At 37.8% G+C, this 21,633-nt stretch overlaps 1 protein-coding gene across 15 annotated transcripts in view; it reads right to left on the bottom strand.

The window, feature by feature from the left end:
* Positions 1-21,633, bottom strand: part of fryb (furry homolog b (Drosophila)) — a 68,776-nt gene that overhangs the window by 18,165 nt on the left and 28,978 nt on the right. For 14 of the 15 annotated variants that reach the window (XM_048181533.1, XM_048181537.1, XM_048181528.1 and 11 more), the window contains 31 exons: positions 18,559-18,727; positions 18,133-18,225; positions 17,815-17,913; positions 15,973-16,074; positions 14,687-14,790; positions 14,393-14,501; positions 14,143-14,229; positions 13,748-13,919; positions 13,506-13,638; positions 13,170-13,277; positions 12,832-13,066; positions 12,510-12,695; positions 11,602-11,688; positions 11,136-11,395; positions 10,816-11,005; positions 10,605-10,729; positions 8,989-9,046; positions 8,734-8,825; positions 8,382-8,554; positions 6,670-6,830; positions 5,980-6,090; positions 5,458-5,612; positions 5,269-5,368; positions 4,827-4,998; positions 4,339-4,595; positions 3,917-4,063; positions 3,656-3,824; positions 3,094-3,184; positions 2,825-2,907; positions 1,680-1,830; positions 421-524 (listed from right to left, as the gene is read on the bottom strand). In XM_048181533.1, coding sequence (XP_048037490.1) covers positions 421-524; positions 1,680-1,830; positions 2,825-2,907; positions 3,094-3,184; positions 3,656-3,824; positions 3,917-4,063; positions 4,339-4,595; positions 4,827-4,998; positions 5,269-5,368; positions 5,458-5,612; positions 5,980-6,090; positions 6,670-6,830; positions 8,382-8,554; positions 8,734-8,825; positions 8,989-9,046; positions 10,605-10,729; positions 10,816-11,005; positions 11,136-11,395; positions 11,602-11,688; positions 12,510-12,695; positions 12,832-13,066; positions 13,170-13,277; positions 13,506-13,638; positions 13,748-13,919; positions 14,143-14,229; positions 14,393-14,501; positions 14,687-14,790; positions 15,973-16,074; positions 17,815-17,913; positions 18,133-18,225; positions 18,559-18,727 — 4,283 coding nt within the window. The remainder of the gene's footprint in view (positions 1-420; positions 525-1,679; positions 1,831-2,824; positions 2,908-3,093; positions 3,185-3,655; positions 3,825-3,916; positions 4,064-4,338; positions 4,596-4,826; positions 4,999-5,268; positions 5,369-5,457; positions 5,613-5,979; positions 6,091-6,669; positions 6,831-8,381; positions 8,555-8,733; positions 8,826-8,988; positions 9,047-10,604; positions 10,730-10,815; positions 11,006-11,135; positions 11,396-11,601; positions 11,689-12,509; positions 12,696-12,831; positions 13,067-13,169; positions 13,278-13,505; positions 13,639-13,747; positions 13,920-14,142; positions 14,230-14,392; positions 14,502-14,686; positions 14,791-15,972; positions 16,075-17,814; positions 17,914-18,132; positions 18,226-18,558; positions 18,728-21,633) is intronic. The other variant, XM_048181527.1, reaches the window with a different exon arrangement.

The following is a 21,633-nucleotide window of genomic DNA, read 5'->3' as shown; positions in this document are numbered from 1 at the left end:
TTGTGCTCTATATGGATGAAAAACAAAATATCACAGGCATGCCTCTAGTCAAAAGACATAAAGAGAAAAACGTTGTTGGCAGGAGGTGCTGATGACATCAAGAGTCTAAGAGAGATAAGCCATGAGTAGATGGCATTTCGCCAGCCCTCTCTTTCTTTCCTTCTCCTCCTCATTTTCCATCACAGACATTTTTCACATTTCTGACATTGTTGTGCTGTGTTACCCAGACAGACTGCTGGGGTGAATTATGGTGGAGAATGCGGGCACTATATAGACCAGACAAAAGATGTGCGTTCTCACAGCGAGACACCCAGACACAAACTCACACTCCTAATTTATAGCTAAAAATAGTAAACACTAGATAAGGTGTTCCCCCACATTTTAATAACATTCAAAAAAAGAGATACAAAGAGTGCTTACCTAGGAAGAGAGCATGAAGAAGCAGTGGCAGGTGTAGGGCCCAGTCTTCTCTCACGCTGTGGTCCACCACCATCTCCGTCATGAAGATCACAGCTATATTGCACCTGTCAGCACACGCACACAAGAACACAGCAAGAACAGTGTTAAGACAAAAATCACACTGCACCAACACACAGAGAACGACAGTCACCAGATTACAGTATGTCACATCTCAGATTCCAAGACTGAATCAAACGATTCAACATGTTTAATCAGCAAAAAAGAGAGCTGATAGTCGCCGACAGGGGTAACACACTCATCTGACAAAACTTGATCAAGAATCTGTTGCCATTTGTCGGTGCAGTGTGAATTGGCCTTTACATCCGCTGAGAGATGGACATATTCAATAACTGCAGCCTTCAAATTACTTTTACATTTCACAATCTTTGCAAACAAATATTGTCCACTATTTCCTGTCCTCTCTTCACTATTGCATCTATAAAGATGGTAAAAAGGGCCTAAAATGAAGGTGTATGGGGTCAGGGAGAGCTGTGACTATGACTCACCTAATTAAATTTAAGATTCATTAAATTATAGACTGGTATAGACAGATGGGCTCTTCATTTGGCTAGTGCATAACCAGACAGAATACAGAGATGGTAGTTGCCTTTTTTTAGCAGATATTCCTGTTATGCAATTCTACTCATATTTTCAATAACTCATGAGTTTTGATGTATATCTTCCTGTTCAGATGTCAGCGTGAGTCTACACAGATCTGATTAACTTGACAGGTGGTTTATAAAAATCTCAAACACGTTGATGTACCACCCTCTGATGCATGCCTGCCCGTCCATTCCTCCCTCCTGAAAAATCACTGAACGTCATAAGGATGCTGGTAAGAATCACTGTTGTCATGGTAATGGAACAACAGTTCCTTTCTTGTAAACAAAACAGAGCTGAGGGTGACTGCTGTAAAATGCTAGAGCAAACTAACACAAGTGAGTTTTATGGGATTGGGTAAATAAAATTCATCCACTGGACATGAACAAAAGCTACTCTGTAAGGATGACTTTATTGTGTGAATCATGTATGTCTGTGTAAATGTTTTCCAAGTAATGTATATGTGAGGCGGTTTTGTGGGAGGGTTGTAAAAGTTGAAACACAAAAGGGACAAAATGACCTTGAACATTTAAGACCTTTCATAAATCTTCTGTCTGAATAAGTCTGACTTCATTAAAATGCAAAGGAATCCAAGAGTAGATTAAAAGCTTGGGCAGTACCTGTGAAGGGGTCCCCGTGGTGTGATGGTCTCGGGCAGGTAGTCCACAAGCGGAGCCCAACAGCCTCCATTTACGGGCATGGGAAGAGGCTGAGGTCTGTTACTCTCTAATACACTGATCAGCCAGGCGGCATATGGAGGCAGAGGGTCATCTGTCAACACACACAATTGGCATCAAAAAATCATCTAGAGATCATCGTAACATAAGAGTGTTCAGTGACCCTAACATGAACAGGTAAACACATTTAAATCAGTTTAGCACCACTATACAACATTTGGCCATAGAATGCTGTGATTGACAGAATCAGAAACATTAGTTTTTAATGTGTTTAGTTTCACACAGTGAACATTAAACATGTAGTTGAATAAACTGAATCTGAGTTTCTATAATTAAAATCAATCAGGAAACATATCTAAAATCCATCCTGGAAATTTCTCCTATCATATAGTATTATATAATATTATTTTATCATTATATTCATTTTAAGGAAACGTAATAATTATAAATAAACCAACAATCATTAAAACAATAATAAATAATACATTGATTTTAAATAATAAATTAAAGAGAAATTTCAGTCTGTCACTTCATATGACCATCTGGTGTGAGGAGTCGATTTAAAGCACATCATCCAATCAGCTAATCATTTATCTCCATTAGAGCTGACATGTTGCCTCCCGTCCATCAGCTGTCATGACAGGTATGCAGAGAGGACAAAAGCTGTCGGCTCCCACACCCATATCACAAATGCGCGTGCACAACTTGCTGACATGGCACATACGTGAAAGTACATACAAACAAAGCATGCAATGTGACCTTAATTTCAGTACCGAATTCCTTAATACGGAGGCTTAATGCCCTAGTGAGCATGTATTATTGGTATATACAGTATGTACCAAATGGTAAGTCACATGTACAGATATCAGCTGTTAGAAATCTACAGCTGTAAAACAATGAGTATAAATGTATCCTCAGTTTTATGCGTCAGTGAGTGGATTGACAGCTGTGAACCATCTGTTGCTCTGTTCTTGTAATGTAGGGGATTACTGACAGTAACATATAAAGTCTGAAGGTGCACAGAGGGCTTGTGAATCAAAAAGTCATCCATAACTATGTCCATAATACAGGTCAGATGAAGAACTTACTCTTCTCCTCATCGTAAGAACCTCCCGAGCTGTTGCTGTAACGTGATTCCAGACGGTTATGAGCCCGGGCTGCATTGCTCAACCTGAGTAAACGTGTGGACAAAACACATGTTAGGGAACATAGAATGCACATGCATCCTAAAATGCATATTGTCTTAACATGTGGTCACTGGCTGTTTAACAACCTAGTAGCTACCTACTTTTAAAAAAATCTTAATTAAAAAAAAAAAAAAAAAAAAAAAATCTCAGTTGCATAAAGAAAGATGCACCTCTCTTCGTTCTCTCTGACGATCTTTGCCTCATCCGTCTCCTGGAAGTTTTCTTGCCCGGCCACTACTGTATTACTGCTAGATGTTGTGCCTTTCCAAACAAACAAACAAATAAAATAAAAAAATTACCATTATTAAGTCAGAACCATACATTTGGTTAAGAGATTCACAGCATTGGATACAACCCACAAAGCCACAAAACTGTCACTGCTCAACTGCTAGTCACTGCTAGAACTACATTAATGTTGAAACAAACGTATTTGTTAATTTATAGAATAGTGCATCCAATAATTTATTAATTTATTTTTTTTATTTTTTATAGACCATTATTCTAAAAGTTGCATAGCATTTAAAAATAAGTAATTTCCTGTACACCTGTTCCAAAGTTGTTCTTAAAAATGTGAAGATTTAAAAATTAAATTAAAAATGTCACCAGGCCAAGTAAAAATCGGTACTACTAGCAGACATAAACCCTATTGTTGAGTTTCGTATCCTGTGGATAACCAGTAGTAATGGTAAAATCAACTAGGCATCTCCGAGTTGGGGATCATATGTGCCTCACCTGAGGCCACGACGGAAGTCTTGTTGCTGGCAGCAAAGCGGTAGAACGGTGGGTTGTCACAGTGTAGAACCACTGGGTTTACTGGGTCTGTCTGTTGAAGCTCAAAGAGCAGCTCCTCCATGGTCTGAATGGTGTTATTCCGACACAGATATATCACCACTTTCTTAATCTAAAAACAGTTAGAGACAAATTTAGATCATTAAACAGATCTAATAAAATGACCATGAGGGTTAAGAGTGTCTGTATTTGTGTTTTCCTTACATATGGCAGCAGGGTGGTGTCACTGCTGACTCCGCATAAGCTTATGAGGAACTGCAGCGTTATTCTCAAGTTGTTACTCCACTTGTCATTGGCCACAAGAGCATTCCAGGCGTTCTCCATCTCAGGACCTGGGACTTCGTCTCCATACTGATGAAAAACCAACAACAATAATATCTTAATATCTTAGTTGATTGTCGAACCTTTAAAGGGTACACTTTTACAGCACTGTATTTTTTTCCCAGAGTTATTTTAGGCAACAATTCTGGCATAAAGAATAATCATAATTTAGTTTTCTTTTCCAACTCAACTCCTTGCAGACAAACAATTGAGATATTAAAGAAATCAAATTTGTGACTTTTCTTTCGTATGGATCGAGTCATCACCACAACTGGTATTTACGCAATAGCCGCAGAGCCTCTTACCTTTGCTGTCATGAACATGAGGTTGTTTAGGACCAGTGAGGTAGCCTGCAGAGAGCCCCAGCCATTGCCCTTAAGCCTGTGGGTGATTCCCAGGTTGTCGCCCTGCTCACGGGCCTCTTCCTCCGGGGTGCATGGGCTGGAGGTGGGGGGGAGCAATCCTGTGTCCACCAGCTCTATGTTGTTCAGCCACGGCAGCAGGTAGGTCAGCATAATCTGTCTGCCGTTAGGGTGAGTGGTAGGGAACCTTTGGCTGACCTCTGCATGTGAGAAATGATTGTGGAGAAAAAAATGAGCAGGCAGGTTTAGCACAAGGCCAAAAGTTGAGCTGCAGTACAATAACTGAGCATGCTTGACCAGGCCCATTCTTTTGCACGTAGGTGTTTATTTGCTTTTAGTGGGGCAACAGTTTGGTGACACATCCAAACGTGGCTAAGAGGTATTCCTTGAAAAGCATGAGAAAGTGTGTCACACATACACGCACACCCTACCTGAGAAGAGAGGCAGGGTGAGTTCAGGATACATGCAGGCCAGCTGGTTTGAGAGCTGGAAGAGAGAGACGCTGTATAGCGGCGGTAAAGGACCGTGTGTGCCATACAGGATATTTCCTGTTTTCTGCCCTACAATCCTCTTTGAGTAAACAGACAACTTGGACTCCAGAACCTGAGCAACAAAGAAAATAGAAATAGAAAATACAACTGTATGTCACTGTTTCCCACAAAAATTGTGATTATGAATTAACAGCTTCCATGGGGTTGGTAATTTATTCATTTTTAGAATGAAAACTTGTGTAAACATTACTTTCTAACATATATAAAAATATGCAGCAATAAATAAATAAATACATCTTTCAGCCACTGAAAATACAGGAAACGCGAGTAATAATCTGAACTGTTGGCTTGAATGAACCAGCACAAAAAAGATTAAAAATACCTGCATGAGCTGCATGGATATCTCGTAAATCTCTCTGCTCGTGTCAGATGACTTAAAGAGCACCAGATTCAAAAGGGTCACAATGTCACATGGATAATTCCTGAAAAAGAATTATGATGTGAAATATGACAACAAAATATTTGAAATTTCATTAAGAGTAACCAAGGCAACGATGAATGTTCTAATTACCTGCTACCACACACAGTAGCAATAGCTTTGAAGCATCCTGAAGCAAGCTGGTATGATCCAGTGAAGCAGCGATCTACAGCCCAGTTAAACAGATTCACCTGATCTGGGTTTAGTTCCAGGAGCAAGATGACAACCTCACAGCCAAGCCGGTGCACCTTCAGTCCAGACCAATGATATAAACATTAGTGTTTAAAGTGTGCTTTTCCCATAACCAAATCCGAATTAAAGTTATTCCATCCTGCTAGTAATTTAACTTTAATTGCAGGCCTAAACAAATAAGATTACTCATTATTTGAATAGTTGACAATCCAGAACCAATAAAGTCAACAAAGCAGAAAAGCATATAAATCAAAATATGTCAGGATTGGCGTATGAAGTTTTAACGATAGGCATTAAGCCTGATGCAGGTATTAAAAGCAGCTATAAAATTTAAACAGGAAGTCTGTTCCACATCAACAAGTTAAGACAAGGACTATAGCTGACACCTAACTAGCAATAGAAAAAGAGTGAGTGCATGCATACCCGGAGATCATGGCAGGCTAAGATATTGTCCAGCCACTTGTAGAGGTATCCGTCTGTAGAAAGTCCCACGTTATCGAACACAGGGCCACAACACAATACCGCTGACATAGCCTGAGGACAAGCCGTGTACACACACAAACACAACATTACATCAAAGGAAATCTCATATCAGCACTCAATGATTTGGAGCATGTGCACAAACCACAATTCCGACCCATTTTAACATGAATCGTCATCACGAGAATAAAATTACACAGTTCTCTCAAACTTTATACACAAGCTTCTTCTGTCTAACAGTTCTGTCTAAAAAAAAAAAAAAAAATAGATCAGAGCTTCTAGTACCTGCCAAATTCATGCCTGTTTGGACAAAGAGGGAACAGAGAGCTTGGGGAATTTTCTGTGTACAGTAACTTCTGTATACAGCATACAGGTACTTTCCAGATTGGATTTCAAATGTTTCCACTTGATTTAGTGGCGCTAACATGATTGTATCATTTCTTCCTTCCACTGACTTGAGCCAAAGAGACAAAAGGCACTGAACTGTGATGGCAAATTCTCAACAATTCAAAACGTGATCTGTTCTCTTAAATTACGAGATATTTATATATGCCAAGTATGAGGGAATAAAGTCTTGTTTGATAAAATGACTCTAAGAGACGTCAATAGCAGATTTTTTTTATCAAGGTTTACCTTCAAAGCGCAATACTGGTAGCGTGTAATCTGGTGGTTACGGTCACTGTATCGGTCCAGAGGTGTGAACATGACACTGAAGGGTCCGGCCCACTGGCTGAAGAGAATGAAGAGGTGATGCCTCAAGCTCTGCTGGGGGAACAATAACCGCCTGTTGTGGACTAAAAAGAAAAACACAAATGAGACTTGAGTAACTAATATGCTTTGATGTTTTGTTTGTTTTTTTTTTGCTCTCACACAATAATGAATCTATCCCATCTCAAAACAAAATGTACTTAGATCATAAAATCTGTTTGATCTAATCTACATTTATTTCGAAAATACAGTAAAAACAGTAATATTGTGAAATATTATTACAATTTAAAATAACTGTTAATTTACTTTAAAATGTAATGTATTCCTGTGATGACAAGGCTGAATGAATTTTCAGCAGACAGTCTTTACACCAGTCTTGTGTCACATGATTTTTTTTAGAAATCATTCTAATATGTTGATTTAGTGGTCAAGAAACATTTCTTATGATTATCAATGTTGAAAACAGTTGTGCTGCTTAATTTTGCACATCTGCAAAGTGAAAAAATAGCAAAAAAGTGAAAAGTGTCTTAAAAACAGACCAAAGAGCAGACGTTTCAGCTCACTCTTTCTGAAGAAAGTTGTTTTTAAGACACTTTTCACTTTTTTGAAGTTTTTTTGGTGATTTTTGTGACAGACCCTTGCTTTGGTCTAACTGTATGTTTTTCAGTTTGCGGACAATTTTGGTTTCTTCGATTAATAGAAAGTTAAAAAAAAAGCAGCATTTATTTATTTATTTATTTTTAGCATTTAGAAATCTTTTGTACCAGTACAAATGTCTTTACTCTCACTTTTGGTCAATTTAATGCACCCTTGCTGAATAAAATTGAATGAATTACCTTGATATGGTATCAAATAATGGTAGTTTATGTGTATAATAAATATTGAATTAAATGTAATTATAATTAGTTTAATAAGTTTAATATTAAAGTATAATAACTATTATAATTTATAATAAAAATTTGATTGAATCAACTACATTAAATTACACAAAAAAATTAAGGGTCAAGTAAAAATAGCTCTTTAAAGTATCATCTGTGTACATTTGTCCATTTATTTTGTAAAGGTAAACATAAACTCCCATTTTAACAGGTAAAGACTGTTATATTTATTTATATAAAATGCTAATATTCATCACATATTTTACAGGATGTGAACATACTGAACAGCCCTGCATCACAACCAGCTTTTGATTTGAGAGCTGGCTGTGACGCTGTGTTTTTGGTGGGCTTGCGTAGGCTGCTTGTATGTCAGAGGGGATGTTGTGTTTTACTGGTCTGAGGGTTTTCTTGGTCAGTCAGCACGTATTAATCAGAGCCAGCACAGTTCTATTCATAGCTCTGCTTCTGGGTCTTTAATAAGTGACTCACTCAGTGTTAGAGCCTATTGAGCCTTTGAAAGGGTGGTATGTTTGGATAACCTTAGACACCAAGACCCATGCATCAATGGCTCTATTACATCAGCTAAAATAACTCACCTGCTCTCATTTGGTATTCAGGAGTACACTTTGGAGTATTCTGAGTATTCATTATACATTGGGAATGATCTTTAAGATTCTAATGGAGAAGACTGTTCTGACTAAAACAATAAAACTGGGATATTCAAAGTATATGGTCTATGTTTTTAATGTATAATCTTACCTGGAACACACTGGATGAGGTTGGCCACCATTCCACTGAAATGAGCTCTCATGTCTTTCAAAATATCCAGCTCTTTGTCATTCTCTGCTTCTAAGAGCATCCGGGTCAGATCAACATACTCCAGGAAAAGGGCTCCTAGAGCCAGAGAATCTCGCTCCAACGCCCCATTAGTACTGCAGAGAAGAACAGAGTAAAACAGGTGCACAAGGGATTTTTACAAGACTTTCTCTTTCATCTTTAATTCAACCGAGGTCAAAGACTCGCTTTGTTGTGAAAGAAGATCAGTTTAAAAAGTTAAACCCTGGATTTGATTTCATAAGTCCACAAAACCAGTCAGTGGGACCAAGTTCACCTGTCACTGATGACCCCTGAGTCAGCAAGAAGCTCAAAGATACGCAGCAGCTGCAGCCGGAGCAGATCTCTCCGCTCTCTACGCTTCTTATTCTACAGAAACAGAAATAGAGAAAGACACAGAGAGAGATCTTTTAAATCTAAAAATATAAATACTACTGTGCACGAGCACTGCCAATGCACTATGGTTCCCACAGTACACATTATGTTATCTATGGAGTTTCCAAATTCAGCTGCATTTGGACAGAGCTCTCACCTCAGGCCTCCTCTCCAGAGCTTCTTTCATTAGAGGATGGAGTTCTTCCACCAGCTCCCTAATCAAACACACACACACAGAACAATCATAAGAAACCCACAGAATAAAAGCAACATAAATATTCCTGGAGTAAATAAGACTTTATCCTGCAATAAATGTAATTATGTTGCTATGAATTAATATCTGACATAAAATGTCAAAATTAAAATCCATATGTCTAGGGGTTAAGGCACATTAAATAACCAGTGTTATTTTAGTATTTTTATATACTATTATAGTATTTTTTTAATGTTTTGAATTAGCCTAATGTTTACATTTTATTTCAGCTTTTTTCCAATTACAGAAAATGATTTTAAAGGTGCCATTGAATGAAAAATTTAATTTACCTCGACATAACAAGAGTTCAGTACATGGAAATGACATACAGTGAGTCTCAAACTCCATTGTTTCCTCCTTCTTGTGTAAATCTCATTTGTTTAAAAGACTGTTACGTAACAGTCGGGATCATTAATATGTACGCCCCCAATATTTGCATATGCCAGCCCATGTTCAAGGCATTACACAAGGGCAGCCAGTATTAACGTCTGGATCTGTGCACAGCTGAATCATCAGACTAGGTAAGCAAGCAAGAACAATAGCGAAAAATGGCAGATGGAGCAATAATAACTGACATGATCCATGATATCATGATATTTTTAGTGATATTTGTGAATTGTCTTTCTAAATGTTTCGTTAGCATGTTGCTAATGTACTGTTAAATGTGGTTAAAGTTACCATCGTTTCTTAATGTATTCACGGAGACAAAATAGCCATCGCTATTTTCATTATTAAACACTTGCAGACTGTATAATTCATAAGCACAACTTCATTCTTTATAAATCTCTCCAACAGTGTAGAATTAGCCGTTAGCCACAGAGCACAGCCTCAAACTCATTCAGAATCAAATGTAAACATCCAAATAAATACTCACAGGAATCGATGCATGCATGTAGCATGAATGACGAACACTTTGTAAAGATCCATTTTGAGGGTTATATGAGCTGTGTGAACTTTGTTTATACTGGTTAAGGCAGTCGAGAGCTCGGGGGCGGGGAGCGCGAGATTTAAAGGGGCCGCACACTGAATCGGTGCATATATAATTATGGCTCAAAATAGGCAGTTAAAAAATGAATAAAGAAAAATCTATGGGGTATTTTGAGCTGAAATTTCACAGACACGTTCAGGGGACACCTTAGACTTATATTACATCTTGTTAAAACTGGTTCTAGGGCACCTTTAATAGTTTTAGTTGACAATAATAGCTTCGGTGAACCACTAGTAGTCCTATAGTACCTGTAGATATCTATCCACTTCTAAGTAACGGCACACATCAGAATGGAATGACAGTCATCTCTGCTATTTTGTTTGACACACACATTACTTGCTGCTCTTTTCATTCGCTGTTCTCAAACACCTTGCATTTTTGTGCCAAAACACCAGTGTAGCTGCCAGAGTGCTTTGATAAATCTGCTGTAAAACTGCCCTGGTTTAGAAAATAACCCATGACTCTGAAAATCAGATGTTTTAGGAGTAAAATTATGCTAAATAGCTCATTAAGTATTTATTAAAAACAATACCTGAACACAAGGGAATTTGTTCGCCCAAAGCCGAGGACCAGAGACTCTGTGATCTCTAAACTCTCCGATCTCATGAGGGGAACCAGCTGTTTCAGGAGCCATGCCACTGATGGTGTGCCAATCACCTGATCAGAAACACATACAGGTACTCATGACATCACAGTTTTTTAATTTTCCAAATCACCACTTTCCTACTATGGCCACAACATACCTTGTTATCATACGTAACACTGCCATCAGGTGTAGTAGCCATGATCTCAGGTGTGGAGGCTCTCAGGTGACCCGGACTCATGATGCTGGGTTTGGCAACACCGAGGCACAATATCAGGTAATTCCTCCACAGCGTCACATAGCCATCGGCCGGGCCTGGCGTGCTGGTCTTTTTGGCGTAAACAGGACTGCTGCAAATTTGTACCAGAGAAAGGGACATTTGTGAAAGTCTGTTTTCCCCCCAGTATTCGCGAACAAAATAAAACAAAAACTACTATAAATGGCAAGTTTTAAGAGTAAAGTCGAGATAGAAAAACTCACTTTGGGTCAACAAGTGGCATAAGCAGCTGTAGGCGTGTGAAGGCGTAGGGCCAGGCGTAGCTGAGCGCCGTCGAGCAGTGTTTGGGGAGGTGCTCTGGCCTAAGGAAGCTATAGAGGCAGAGCACCCAGGGATCCTTCACCGACTGGGCGAAGATCCACACGTGAGAGGGACTCTTTACATCATAGTGGCTGTTAACCAGGCGAGCGTTCCACTCTACCAGCCACTGCAGGTCCACGTGATGACTCATGGGCAGTGTGGCCTTCACAGAATACAGACTTTAATAGCTGAACTTGAGCAACATTCATGAGTGTTATGACTCTAAAGACAGACATTTTGCAACTGAATTCTATAAAAGCCTTGTGGCACAAATCAATTTTATGCAAGTAGAGGTCAATACTGAGAATGACACAAATATATGGATACACAAACAGAAACTCATCCGGCGGGTTAATAGGGAATGCTTACAGAGTCAGAGACAGCCACATGGACGAAACTATCCAGCACGCTTGGGGCCAGTTGGTCCATAACGTCAATCATAGACTTATCATCATCCTGAGAGCAGAATCACATGACAGTTATAAAGCTTGTGTTGTACTAACAGGTCTAGTACTGATTAGTATTGCATTTGATATCCACTCCATGTACATGTATGTTTATGATGAATTCTATGGTCACATGACATCAAACTCAATACAATCAGTCAATAAGCTTTACTTCCAACCTAATGTTTGGTTATCATCTGTGTTTAAAATTATATCCAAGTATGAAAGTAATTTCTCCAAATTAGTTCTCTTTCTTTTCTTTTCTTCAATTTTTTTTTTGTAATATATTTTTCCAAGAAATTGTACTCTGTTCAATTCTATCCTTTTCTATTCTGTCTCTTTCTATTCTATTGTATTTGTTCTAATTGTTTTTTTTATTCTGTTGTATTATCTATTTTATTGTCTTTTTCTATTCTATCTTACTCTTTTCTATTGTTTTTTTATTATATGCTATCTTTCTCTTTTCTTTTCTATTATGTTGTCTTCCATTCTATTATATTCTATTTCATTATATTCTGTCTTTTTCTATTTAATATTATTCTATTCTATGCTATTTTCCTCTTTTCTTTACGATTTTGTCTTTTTCTATTCTATGCTCTCCTTTTCTTTACTATTCTGTCTTTTTCTATTCTACCTTTTTCTATTATATTCTGTCTGTTTTCTATTCTATGTTATCTTTTTCTTTATAATTTTGTCAGATAATATTATATTATATTCTGTCTTTTTCTATTATATCTTATTTGCCTCTTCCTTGTTCTACGTAATTCCATTTAGTTTAGTTTAGCTTCTTTTCCTGGCATAATCTGCTATAGTCCCAGCAGCCTGTCTCACCTCGGCTTGTCCGATGGTTGTAAACAGGCAGCGTATCTCTCGGAGGACAGACACAGCCAGTTTTCGAGTGCTGGTCTGGCAGGAGCACAACAGCAGCAGGGCTAGACCCTCCACAGCGTGCAGCACCGTGGAGTGAGGACTGCGCTCGGGCGGCAGTCTGGAGCTCCCGCTGCTCTGAGATCCCATCTGAGGTCAGCAAATATATACACATACACATGATCATGCACACAGCTCCCAAGAGCCATTTACACTGACTAGGTGTATATAGCCAGTAAAGAGAAAAATTTAATGCAAAACATCGAGCGGCACATCATGCTGATACCTCCGCCGAGCGTTTTCCAGGCGCCTGTATCGCCAGCCTCCACTGTGTCAGGAAATGCAGCAGCAGTTTAACGGAAGAGTCCTGCAAGCCCTGCTGCGTGTCCTGCACCTCACGCAGCAGGAAGTTAGTGTACCCGAACAGCACGTCCTCTCGCCAATCGGAGAAGTCCAGCAGCAGACTCTGCAGGGAATTCTGGGCAATGAGTCTGAGTTCATCATCCATGTGGACCGTTAGCCTGCAGAACGCAAAAAGATAAACAATCAATGACATTTACAGCTTCCCTTTCGTTTTTATTGCACAGTGTATTGTTTAGACAAAGGGTACATGGTGAACCTCACCTGGCCAAGAGATCGATGAGCTCAATTTTTGACAGGCCATCTGGCAGGATACGGGGAATGGCCGCAACACACGTCCGGAACAAGTCAATCTTCGGTTTTCTCTCACCCCTGACCCGAGAGAAGGGATGAGTTATGAAAAATAAACAATGAGAGAGACAGAGAAAAGAGAAACACAAGGAAATAGAAAAAAAAAAGAGAATGTCAAACTGTCTAAACAGGGTGTGTGTTTGCTGAACATGACTCATATGTCGTCTGGCTGTGAGCTTTTCCTTCACCCACTCATGTTGCGCTTGAAGATAAATAATAGTTGGAGACAGGCCAGAAAAAGCTGCTTACGTGATCATGTCTTCAGGTTCCTTGTTGAGCATCTGGGCGTTGGTGAGCATCATGCAGCGGCCCACCTCTTTATCCAAGTGCCTCAGGATGTTATCAATGGCTTTCCTGACCTGGGAGTAATATAGTGCCATACCTGCAGGGAACAGCATAAACAACCCAGACTATGAAAAACTGCAAAAAGAACAACACTGACAAATAGAAACACATACAGGCAGGTGTTTGCAATAGCTAATTGCCCTGACCTATAAGTTTTGCTTCCTCCTCAGTTAGAGTTTTGCTGAGGTAGGTTTTTTTCTTCTTCAGTGTGTTCCCAGAAGGCAAAGTAGCCCCTGTGTTTGGCATGGGTGGTTCACCATCTTTCTGCTGCAGGTTATCAGCTATGACGAGGAACGCTCTCAGAGCGATGTTCATTCTCTGGACATACATCAGAAAATAAACAAAATATGTATTTCCTTATCGCAAGATCTTGGGTTGAATGTGCTTGTATGGGTTTACTTGGCAAAACAATTTTTTCAAACACAATTCTATAATTATAATACTTCTTTGTTTGTTTTGTTTAGAGCATTTTAGGTAGTATTTATAATGAGCTTTATATAAAATCATCAGAATATTTGAAGTAAACATGTGTGAGCATTACCTCTGGGTTTAAACTGAAAGCTTTGGCTGATTTTCCAACACTCAGCAAATCACATATTATTTCTTTCATCGCAAAATCCAGTCTTTCCTATAGCCAGAAGAGAAACAAAAATAGTGTTAAATGATAAAGCTATCATTTCTGTGACAACAGTTTAAAAGTGCAGGACCAGAAAAAGGCACAAGAAAACATGTGGAATATTTCTTATATGCGTATCAGATGTCAATAGGTGTATGTGAGAGTAGTGTCAAACCTGGGCAATGAACTGAATTATCTTGACAAAGATATTGAGGGGCATGTCTCTGGGAACAACGCTCCGTGAACCCTTAGGGAACAGTGTTGATATGATTGAGGTGAGGCGGCTGGAATGGATAAAAAGATAAAATGTCTTATTAATGGATGTCAAACATCAGAACCAACATTATTATTTTCTTATTCCTTATCATTACCGTCAGTGCAAAGCATTTGAAATATCCATTATATTTCTTATATTAGAAATATATTTCTTAAATTGTGGTTTGTATGTTTTCATTTTTCAATACGCTACCTTTGTGTTGCAGTGTTGCTTTCACATTTAATTCGGATCATGTAGACCCACAGCAGCCGATAGAGAGATTCAAGTGCCACCCGGGCCATTTTGTGGTCTTTGTTCTGAAAGAAGAACACTTTGTTGTAATTTCCTGTTATGTTCCTGTGATACATCTCATAAATTATGATCACCAAATGTGTGCATTTTGTATACTTCTGTACAATTTCCATTAATTCCACAATTTTCACCAGTTTCTACCAGTTCCAATAAAATTCTCCAATAAAAAATATGTAAACATCTTTAAAACAAGATAAATTTACTTGAGAATATATGAAAATGGTAACTAATAATAATTTCAGTAATTGGCATAAATCTAACAAAAAAAATCTAACAAATTGTAGTGAGGTTTATGCTGAAAACAAGAAAATTCAATAAATATTTTTTACATAAGAAAGAAATATATAATTTATAATTAAAATATATTTATTTATTTTTTATATTTATATTTATTTATAATATTATATATATCTTCTTATAATGATGTTTAGATATTTTTACCGGCAAGACAAACATATTGTTTAAGAAAATGATTTTTCTTTCATGTTTGGTGTTTCTTGGCTTTGGTGTTCAATTTCCTTTGACTCTTGACCAAATGTGGGCACTGCAGGCAAACAGGATCTTTTTCCTACAGGTCAAAACCTTAATTACATAACAAGTCAGCAGCTCTCAGACTGCAGCAGACTGCTGCAAGTACAACATGAAGACTGACTGAGAGATAACAGAAATCAGATAAAGCTGAAATCTCCACAGAGTGATCCTGGATCTTATTAAACATCATTGCCAGAGGGTCTCTCAGTCCTGCACATCATGGTTGTCTTTATTATGCACCTCCTTTCTGTTGCCCAGACTCATTTCATTTATTCTTTCTACCTCTCTCACACCCCCACACAGGTAAAGAGACTGAAGTGCTGAGTACAAAATGTACAATGAGATGTTACAGCTAATGATAAAGGATTCTCCTGTCCTACCGGCCTCCCCTTCAAGCAAACAAAACATTCCTGCAATCTGCTGCCCTCCCTCTGCATTTCACACATTTTTAACCACTATTTGCTTGTAACTGCTGCCACTTTAAATATTTGTGGACTTGACTGATGGGCTCCACTGGTTAAAAGAACTTGCAATCACATGATGCTTACACAACCCCCTTGCACAACAAAAACTGCATTCCTTTTTGCATGTGATCTGCTGTTAAATGCTGATCTATAAATGATATATCATACAAGCTTTGTAGATCTCAGACTCACTTTCAGGTTGGACAAGCAGTTGTTGAGAAAGACGTGCCATCTGTTTAGAAAGATTTGCTTCTGGCTCACACACAGAAGACACGTTACCAACGGATACAGAGCCTAAGAAAGAAAACAAGCAAGTCAATGGTTACATTATATTTGCTTAAAAAGAATTATGTAATTCAATGACTGAACAAAGACAGTGAAACACTCTAGAACAGAAAAATATTCAAACTTTCTTTCCCCATGACCCAGTAAGACATTTTGTGTTTACTCGAGAACATAACCATGCTATATGCTACATTTGCAACATATTTGAGTTAATATCTTTTCTCTTTGTGTATAAAACAATTTCAACACACATATTCTTATATAAATCAATATTATTTTTTTTAAATCAACATTTTAACTAAAATGACCATTTTGACATGCTTATAATCTTGCATGATATGTTCAAAATGATAAAATGTATTCCATGATATTATAAAGCCTGGTAACCACAATTCCAATCAAAAATACCATAGTTCTTTCTTTTTTTTTTTTTTTACTACTAATGAAACTGTGGAAACTTAAAGGATTAGTCCACTTTTAAATACACTTTTCCTGATAAATTTACTCACCCCCATGTCATCCAAGATGTTCATGTCTTTCTTTCGTCAGTCGAAAAGAAATGAAGGTTTTTGAGGAAAACATTCCAGGATTATTCTCCTTACAGTGGATTTCAACGGCTACCAACAGGTTAAAGGTCAAAATTACAGTTTCAGTGCAGCTTCAAGGGCTTTAAACGATACCAGATGAGTAATAAGGGTCTTATCTAGCGAATCGATCGGTCATTTTCAAAAAAAATACCGCCTTGAACGTACTTTCCGCTTCCGCATTCTTCATAACGCTTACGCTGAATGTCCTACGCCTTCCCTATTCAAGTTACGGAAAAAAAACGAAACTGCCGCCACTTTCGTTCCGTAAGTAGAATAGGGAAGGCGTAGAACATTCAGCGTAAGCGTTATGAAGAATGCGGAAGCGGAAAGTACGTTCAAGGCGATATTTTCTTTATAAAGCATAAACGATTGTATTTTTTTCGAAAATGACCGATCGATTCGCTAGATAAGACCCTTATTACTCATCTGGTATTGTTTAAAGCCCTTGAAGCTGCACTGAAACTGTAATTTTGACCTTCAATCTGTTGGTAGCCATTGAAATCCACTATAAGGAGAAAAATCCTGGAAAGTTTTCCTCAAAAACCTTCCTTTCTTTTCGACTGACGAAAGAAAGACATGAACATCTTGGATGACATGGGGTGAGTAAATTTATCAGGAAAAGTGTATTTAAAAGTGGACTAATCCTTTAAGACATAGACGGCTTAAAGGAGATATGCATTTAATATTTTTTATAACGTAAAAATTATTGCAGCTACTGTGTTAGTTTGCAGAAACTATGTTGCTAAGGAAATGCCTGAGCATTTGCTCTTAGTAATTTCATTTAATCTAACTTATTAAAAAATTGCAAATTATATAGGTATTTTGGGGTTGGGACCCAAACCTTAAGAAGCATCGCTCTCAAAAAAAAAAGCACTTTCCTGTCACAATAATTTTGCACTTGAGTTGTTATCTTTCGGCTGGATTGTAAAATATTTATATGGCAAACAAATCAACTGAAATTTTTAACAAGGGCGTCAAAATGCACAACACACACGGCTATTGTGTGCCACTGGTGGGTAATGTGTAAAATCAAAAGTTGTTATGTTAAGTCGTGAAAAATATTTAGAGATGGGGTATTTGAAACATGTCAGCTATGAGCCAATTACTGTAGATGCATCTCCCTCTACTGCTCTCAAGCGTGAAAAATGAGAGCAAGACTTGCCAGAGAGTGTTTCTTCCTGGATGACAGGTCTAAAGTTGTGTCATAGAGGGTTTCCACAAAATTCCTCAAACAGGGCACGTTCACCTCATTCTTCACCGTCTGAAGAGAAACATCACATCAAGAGTGAATTACAGTTTGGACAGGAAACACATTATTACGTTATTTAAATGTATATTTGGCAAACCTTTCTTACTCAAACAAATTACAATTTAGTGAATGAATAAAAATAAACATTTAAATGTTTAAAATATTTAAATATTCAAATTTTATGTTGGCAGTGTTTACTGCAGCAGATCTATCTCAGACACCTGTACTTACTGCGGCTACAGGGACGAGAATCTCTACAAAGAGTCCAGCCAGAGAATGTTTAATGTCCTTATCTTTCACCTCCAAGAAATACTGAGCACACTCCTATAAACATATAACAGTATAAATATTTTTAAATACTAAGAGATTTTTGGTAGCACTTTATTTTACAGTCCTGTTTCACATGTACATACTATATACTTATTGTAGTAATTACAATAACTGAGTAATAACTAGGTACTAGTCCTGAACCTACTCCTAAACCTAATTTTAACCCATGTAGTTCCCTTATATTGTTCAGTACTTTCTTGGAAAGTACACTGCAAGTACATTGAAAGTGCATGTACTGTAAAATAAAGTGCAACCGATTATTTTTATAATTATGTACATTGTTTTTCAAACGAAGTAGAACATTTGAGTAATTGTTGCATTGTGTACCTGCATAAACTGGAAAGATGCTTCGAAATCTTCCACTGGGTACATCTTAATGCGGAAGAACTTGACCCCCATAATGAGGCTGATAGTACTTTGGACCGCATATGGGCTCTGCTCTTTCTGCCTGAGCTCCTTCAACTCTGAGATGAACTTCTTCCTCACTGCAGGAAACCTGGGAAGATTGGGAGAGAGGGATTCATTTTTATAAAAAAAATAATAATAATAAAAATAATTTTTAAAAGATATCACAATACAGCACAGTTTTGGTTTGAATCCCATCATTTTGAACTGGCTTGTGAGATTTAAAGGTGCCCTTGATTCAAAAATTGAATTTACCTTGGCATAGTTAAATAACAAGAGTTCAGTACATGTAAAAGACATACAGTGAGTCTCAAACTCCATTGTTTCCTCCTTCTTATGTAAATCTCATTTGTTTAAAAGACCTCCGAAGAACAGGCGAATCTCAACATAACACCGACTGTTGCGTAACAGTCGGGGCGTACGCCCCAATATTTGCATATGCCAGCCGATGTTCCCAACATTATGAAAGGGATTACATGTCTGGATGTGCACAGCTGAATCATCAGACTAGGTAAGCAAGCAAGAACAATAGCGAAAAATGGCAGATGGAGCGATAATAACTGACATGATTCATGATAACATGATATTTTTAGTGATATTTGTAAATTGTCTTTCTAAATGTTTCGTTAGCATGTTGCTAATGTACTGTTAAATGTGGTTAAAGTTACCATCGTTTCTTACTGTATTCAAGGAGACAAGAGCCGTCGCTATTTTCATTTTTAAACACTTGCAGTCTGTATAATGCATAAATACAACTTCATTCTTTCTAAATCTCTCCAACAGTGTTTAATGTTAGCTTTAGCCACTGAGCACTATCAAACTCATTCATAACCAAATGTAAACATCAAAATAAACACTGTACTTGCGCGATTAGACATGCTGCATGACGAACACTTTGTAAAGATCCATTTTGAGGGTTATATTAGCTGTGTGAACTTTTTTTATGTTGTTTAAGGCAAGCGCGAGCTCTTGGGGTGTGGAGCATGAGATTTAAAGGGCCACACACCCTGAATCGGCTCATTTATAATGATGCCCCAAAATAGGCAGTTAAAAAAATGAATTAAAAAAAATTTTGAGCTGAAACTTCACAGACACATTCAGGGGACACCTTAGATTTATATTACATCTTTTTTTAAAAAAGTTATAGGGCACCTTTAACAGTAAGCTTGTGCTTGCTTACCTATATTTGCATAATATATCTTATAATAAATAAATTGGTTACAATGTTCCACATTTGTAAGTCATACTGGATAAAATGATCTCCTAAACGAATATATGTAAATGTAAGCTGAAGCTGAAAGATGGTATACAAAAATGTGTCCTGTCTGAAAGCATCCCACGTATTCTTTGGGCAGATTTTCTTTGCACAAAAACTCAATTTACAATTCACTCAACTGAAAAAACAAAAAACACTTGGATGTTTCTTGTACACATGTGTTTTAGGGAGTGTTTGTGTGTTTGTGAGTTCGCTCTGACAGAGAAAGAGATCTTCAGCCCTATATATAGAAAGGCATCTGGAGGGGGAATAGGAAGGCATCTCTCTCCGTGTTTCTCTGCAAGCCTTAATGTTTGTTTTAGGTGAGCTACAAACTAACTGGCTACTTTCACAGAGAAATAAAGAATCCTTGTCTATACTATTTGCACTGTACACGCTGTTTGGCAGAATTATGCTATTTATCTTGTACTGTACTGGGGTGATGAAACACAGACCCATGTATGTCTAGCATTTCATTTGACTTTAACAGACAAATGTAGACACCAGAATTTCAAGACTTCCTTATTATACGTACAGCCACAAATACATTTTTCACACTATTAAATATGGAAAGAGGCCATTACTGTCAGGACTAGAGCTCTCATACTGATAGGGAGAAACTCCATCTTTGTGTGACACTGATGAAGCTCCCTGTGAACATGACGAGACGTCTCGTCTATCAGCGTAATGGCTTCCCATTAGTGCTTCATCTAACACTAGACACTCTGTCACAGGAAGAAGAATGCCGCCATCATTTTAAGCTCGAAACCAGGTCGCTGGCTTCAACAGGAATCATGGAGCCATCCATTTAGGGTTTAAGTGAGGTGGGAATTTTATTGTGAATGGAAGTGGTTTTGCTTCAGGATCCAGATTTTGCATTGGACTTCAAAGTCGTGACCCAACACATTACCAATCAAAAATATACTTAAAGGGATAGTTCACCCAAAAATGAAAATTTGATGTTTATCTGCTTACCCCCAGGGCATCCAAGATGTAGGTGACTTTGTTTCTTCAGTAGAACACAAATGATGATTTTTAACTCCAACCGTTGCTATCTGTCAGCTGTATAATGTGGGTCAATGGGAACTTCTTTTATAAGAGTAAATAAAACTTGCTTAGACAAATCCAAATTAAACCCTTTGGCTCATGACGACACATTGATGTACTAAGACATGAAACGATCGGTTTGTGTGAGAAACCGAACAGTATTTTTATCATTTTTTACCTCTAAAACACCACTATGTTCAACTGCGTTCAGCACTCGCTTAGTGAGGTCTGATCGCGCTCTGACAATGACAGTGATGTCTAGCACTCATTGAAGTATAAGCGCGAGACATCGCTGCCATTGTCAGAGCGCGATCAGACCTCACTAAGTGAATGCTGAACGCAGTTGGACATGGTGGTGTTTTAGAGGTAAAAAATGATAAATATGATAAATACTGTTCGGTTTCTCACATAAACCGATCGTTTCGTGTCTTAGGACATCAATGTGTTGTCATGAGCCACAGGGTTTAATTAGGATTTGTCTAAGCAAGTTTTATTTACTCTTATAAAAGAAGTTCCCATTGACCCACATTATACAGCTGACAGATGGCAACGGTTGGAGTTAAAAATCATCATTTGTGTTCTACTGAAGAAACAAAGTCACCTACATCTTGGATGCCCTGGGGGTAAGCAGATAAATATCACATTTTCATTTTTGGGTGAACTATCCCTTTAATATCAGATGGTTTTACTAGTCC

Source organism: Megalobrama amblycephala, linkage group LG2 (assembly GCF_018812025.1).
Source record: "Megalobrama amblycephala isolate DHTTF-2021 linkage group LG2, ASM1881202v1, whole genome shotgun sequence".
NCBI lineage: Eukaryota > Metazoa > Chordata > Actinopteri > Cypriniformes > Xenocyprididae > Megalobrama > Megalobrama amblycephala.
The sequence above is the reverse complement of the archived record's forward strand: the minus strand, read 5'-3'. Positions and strand labels throughout refer to the sequence as shown.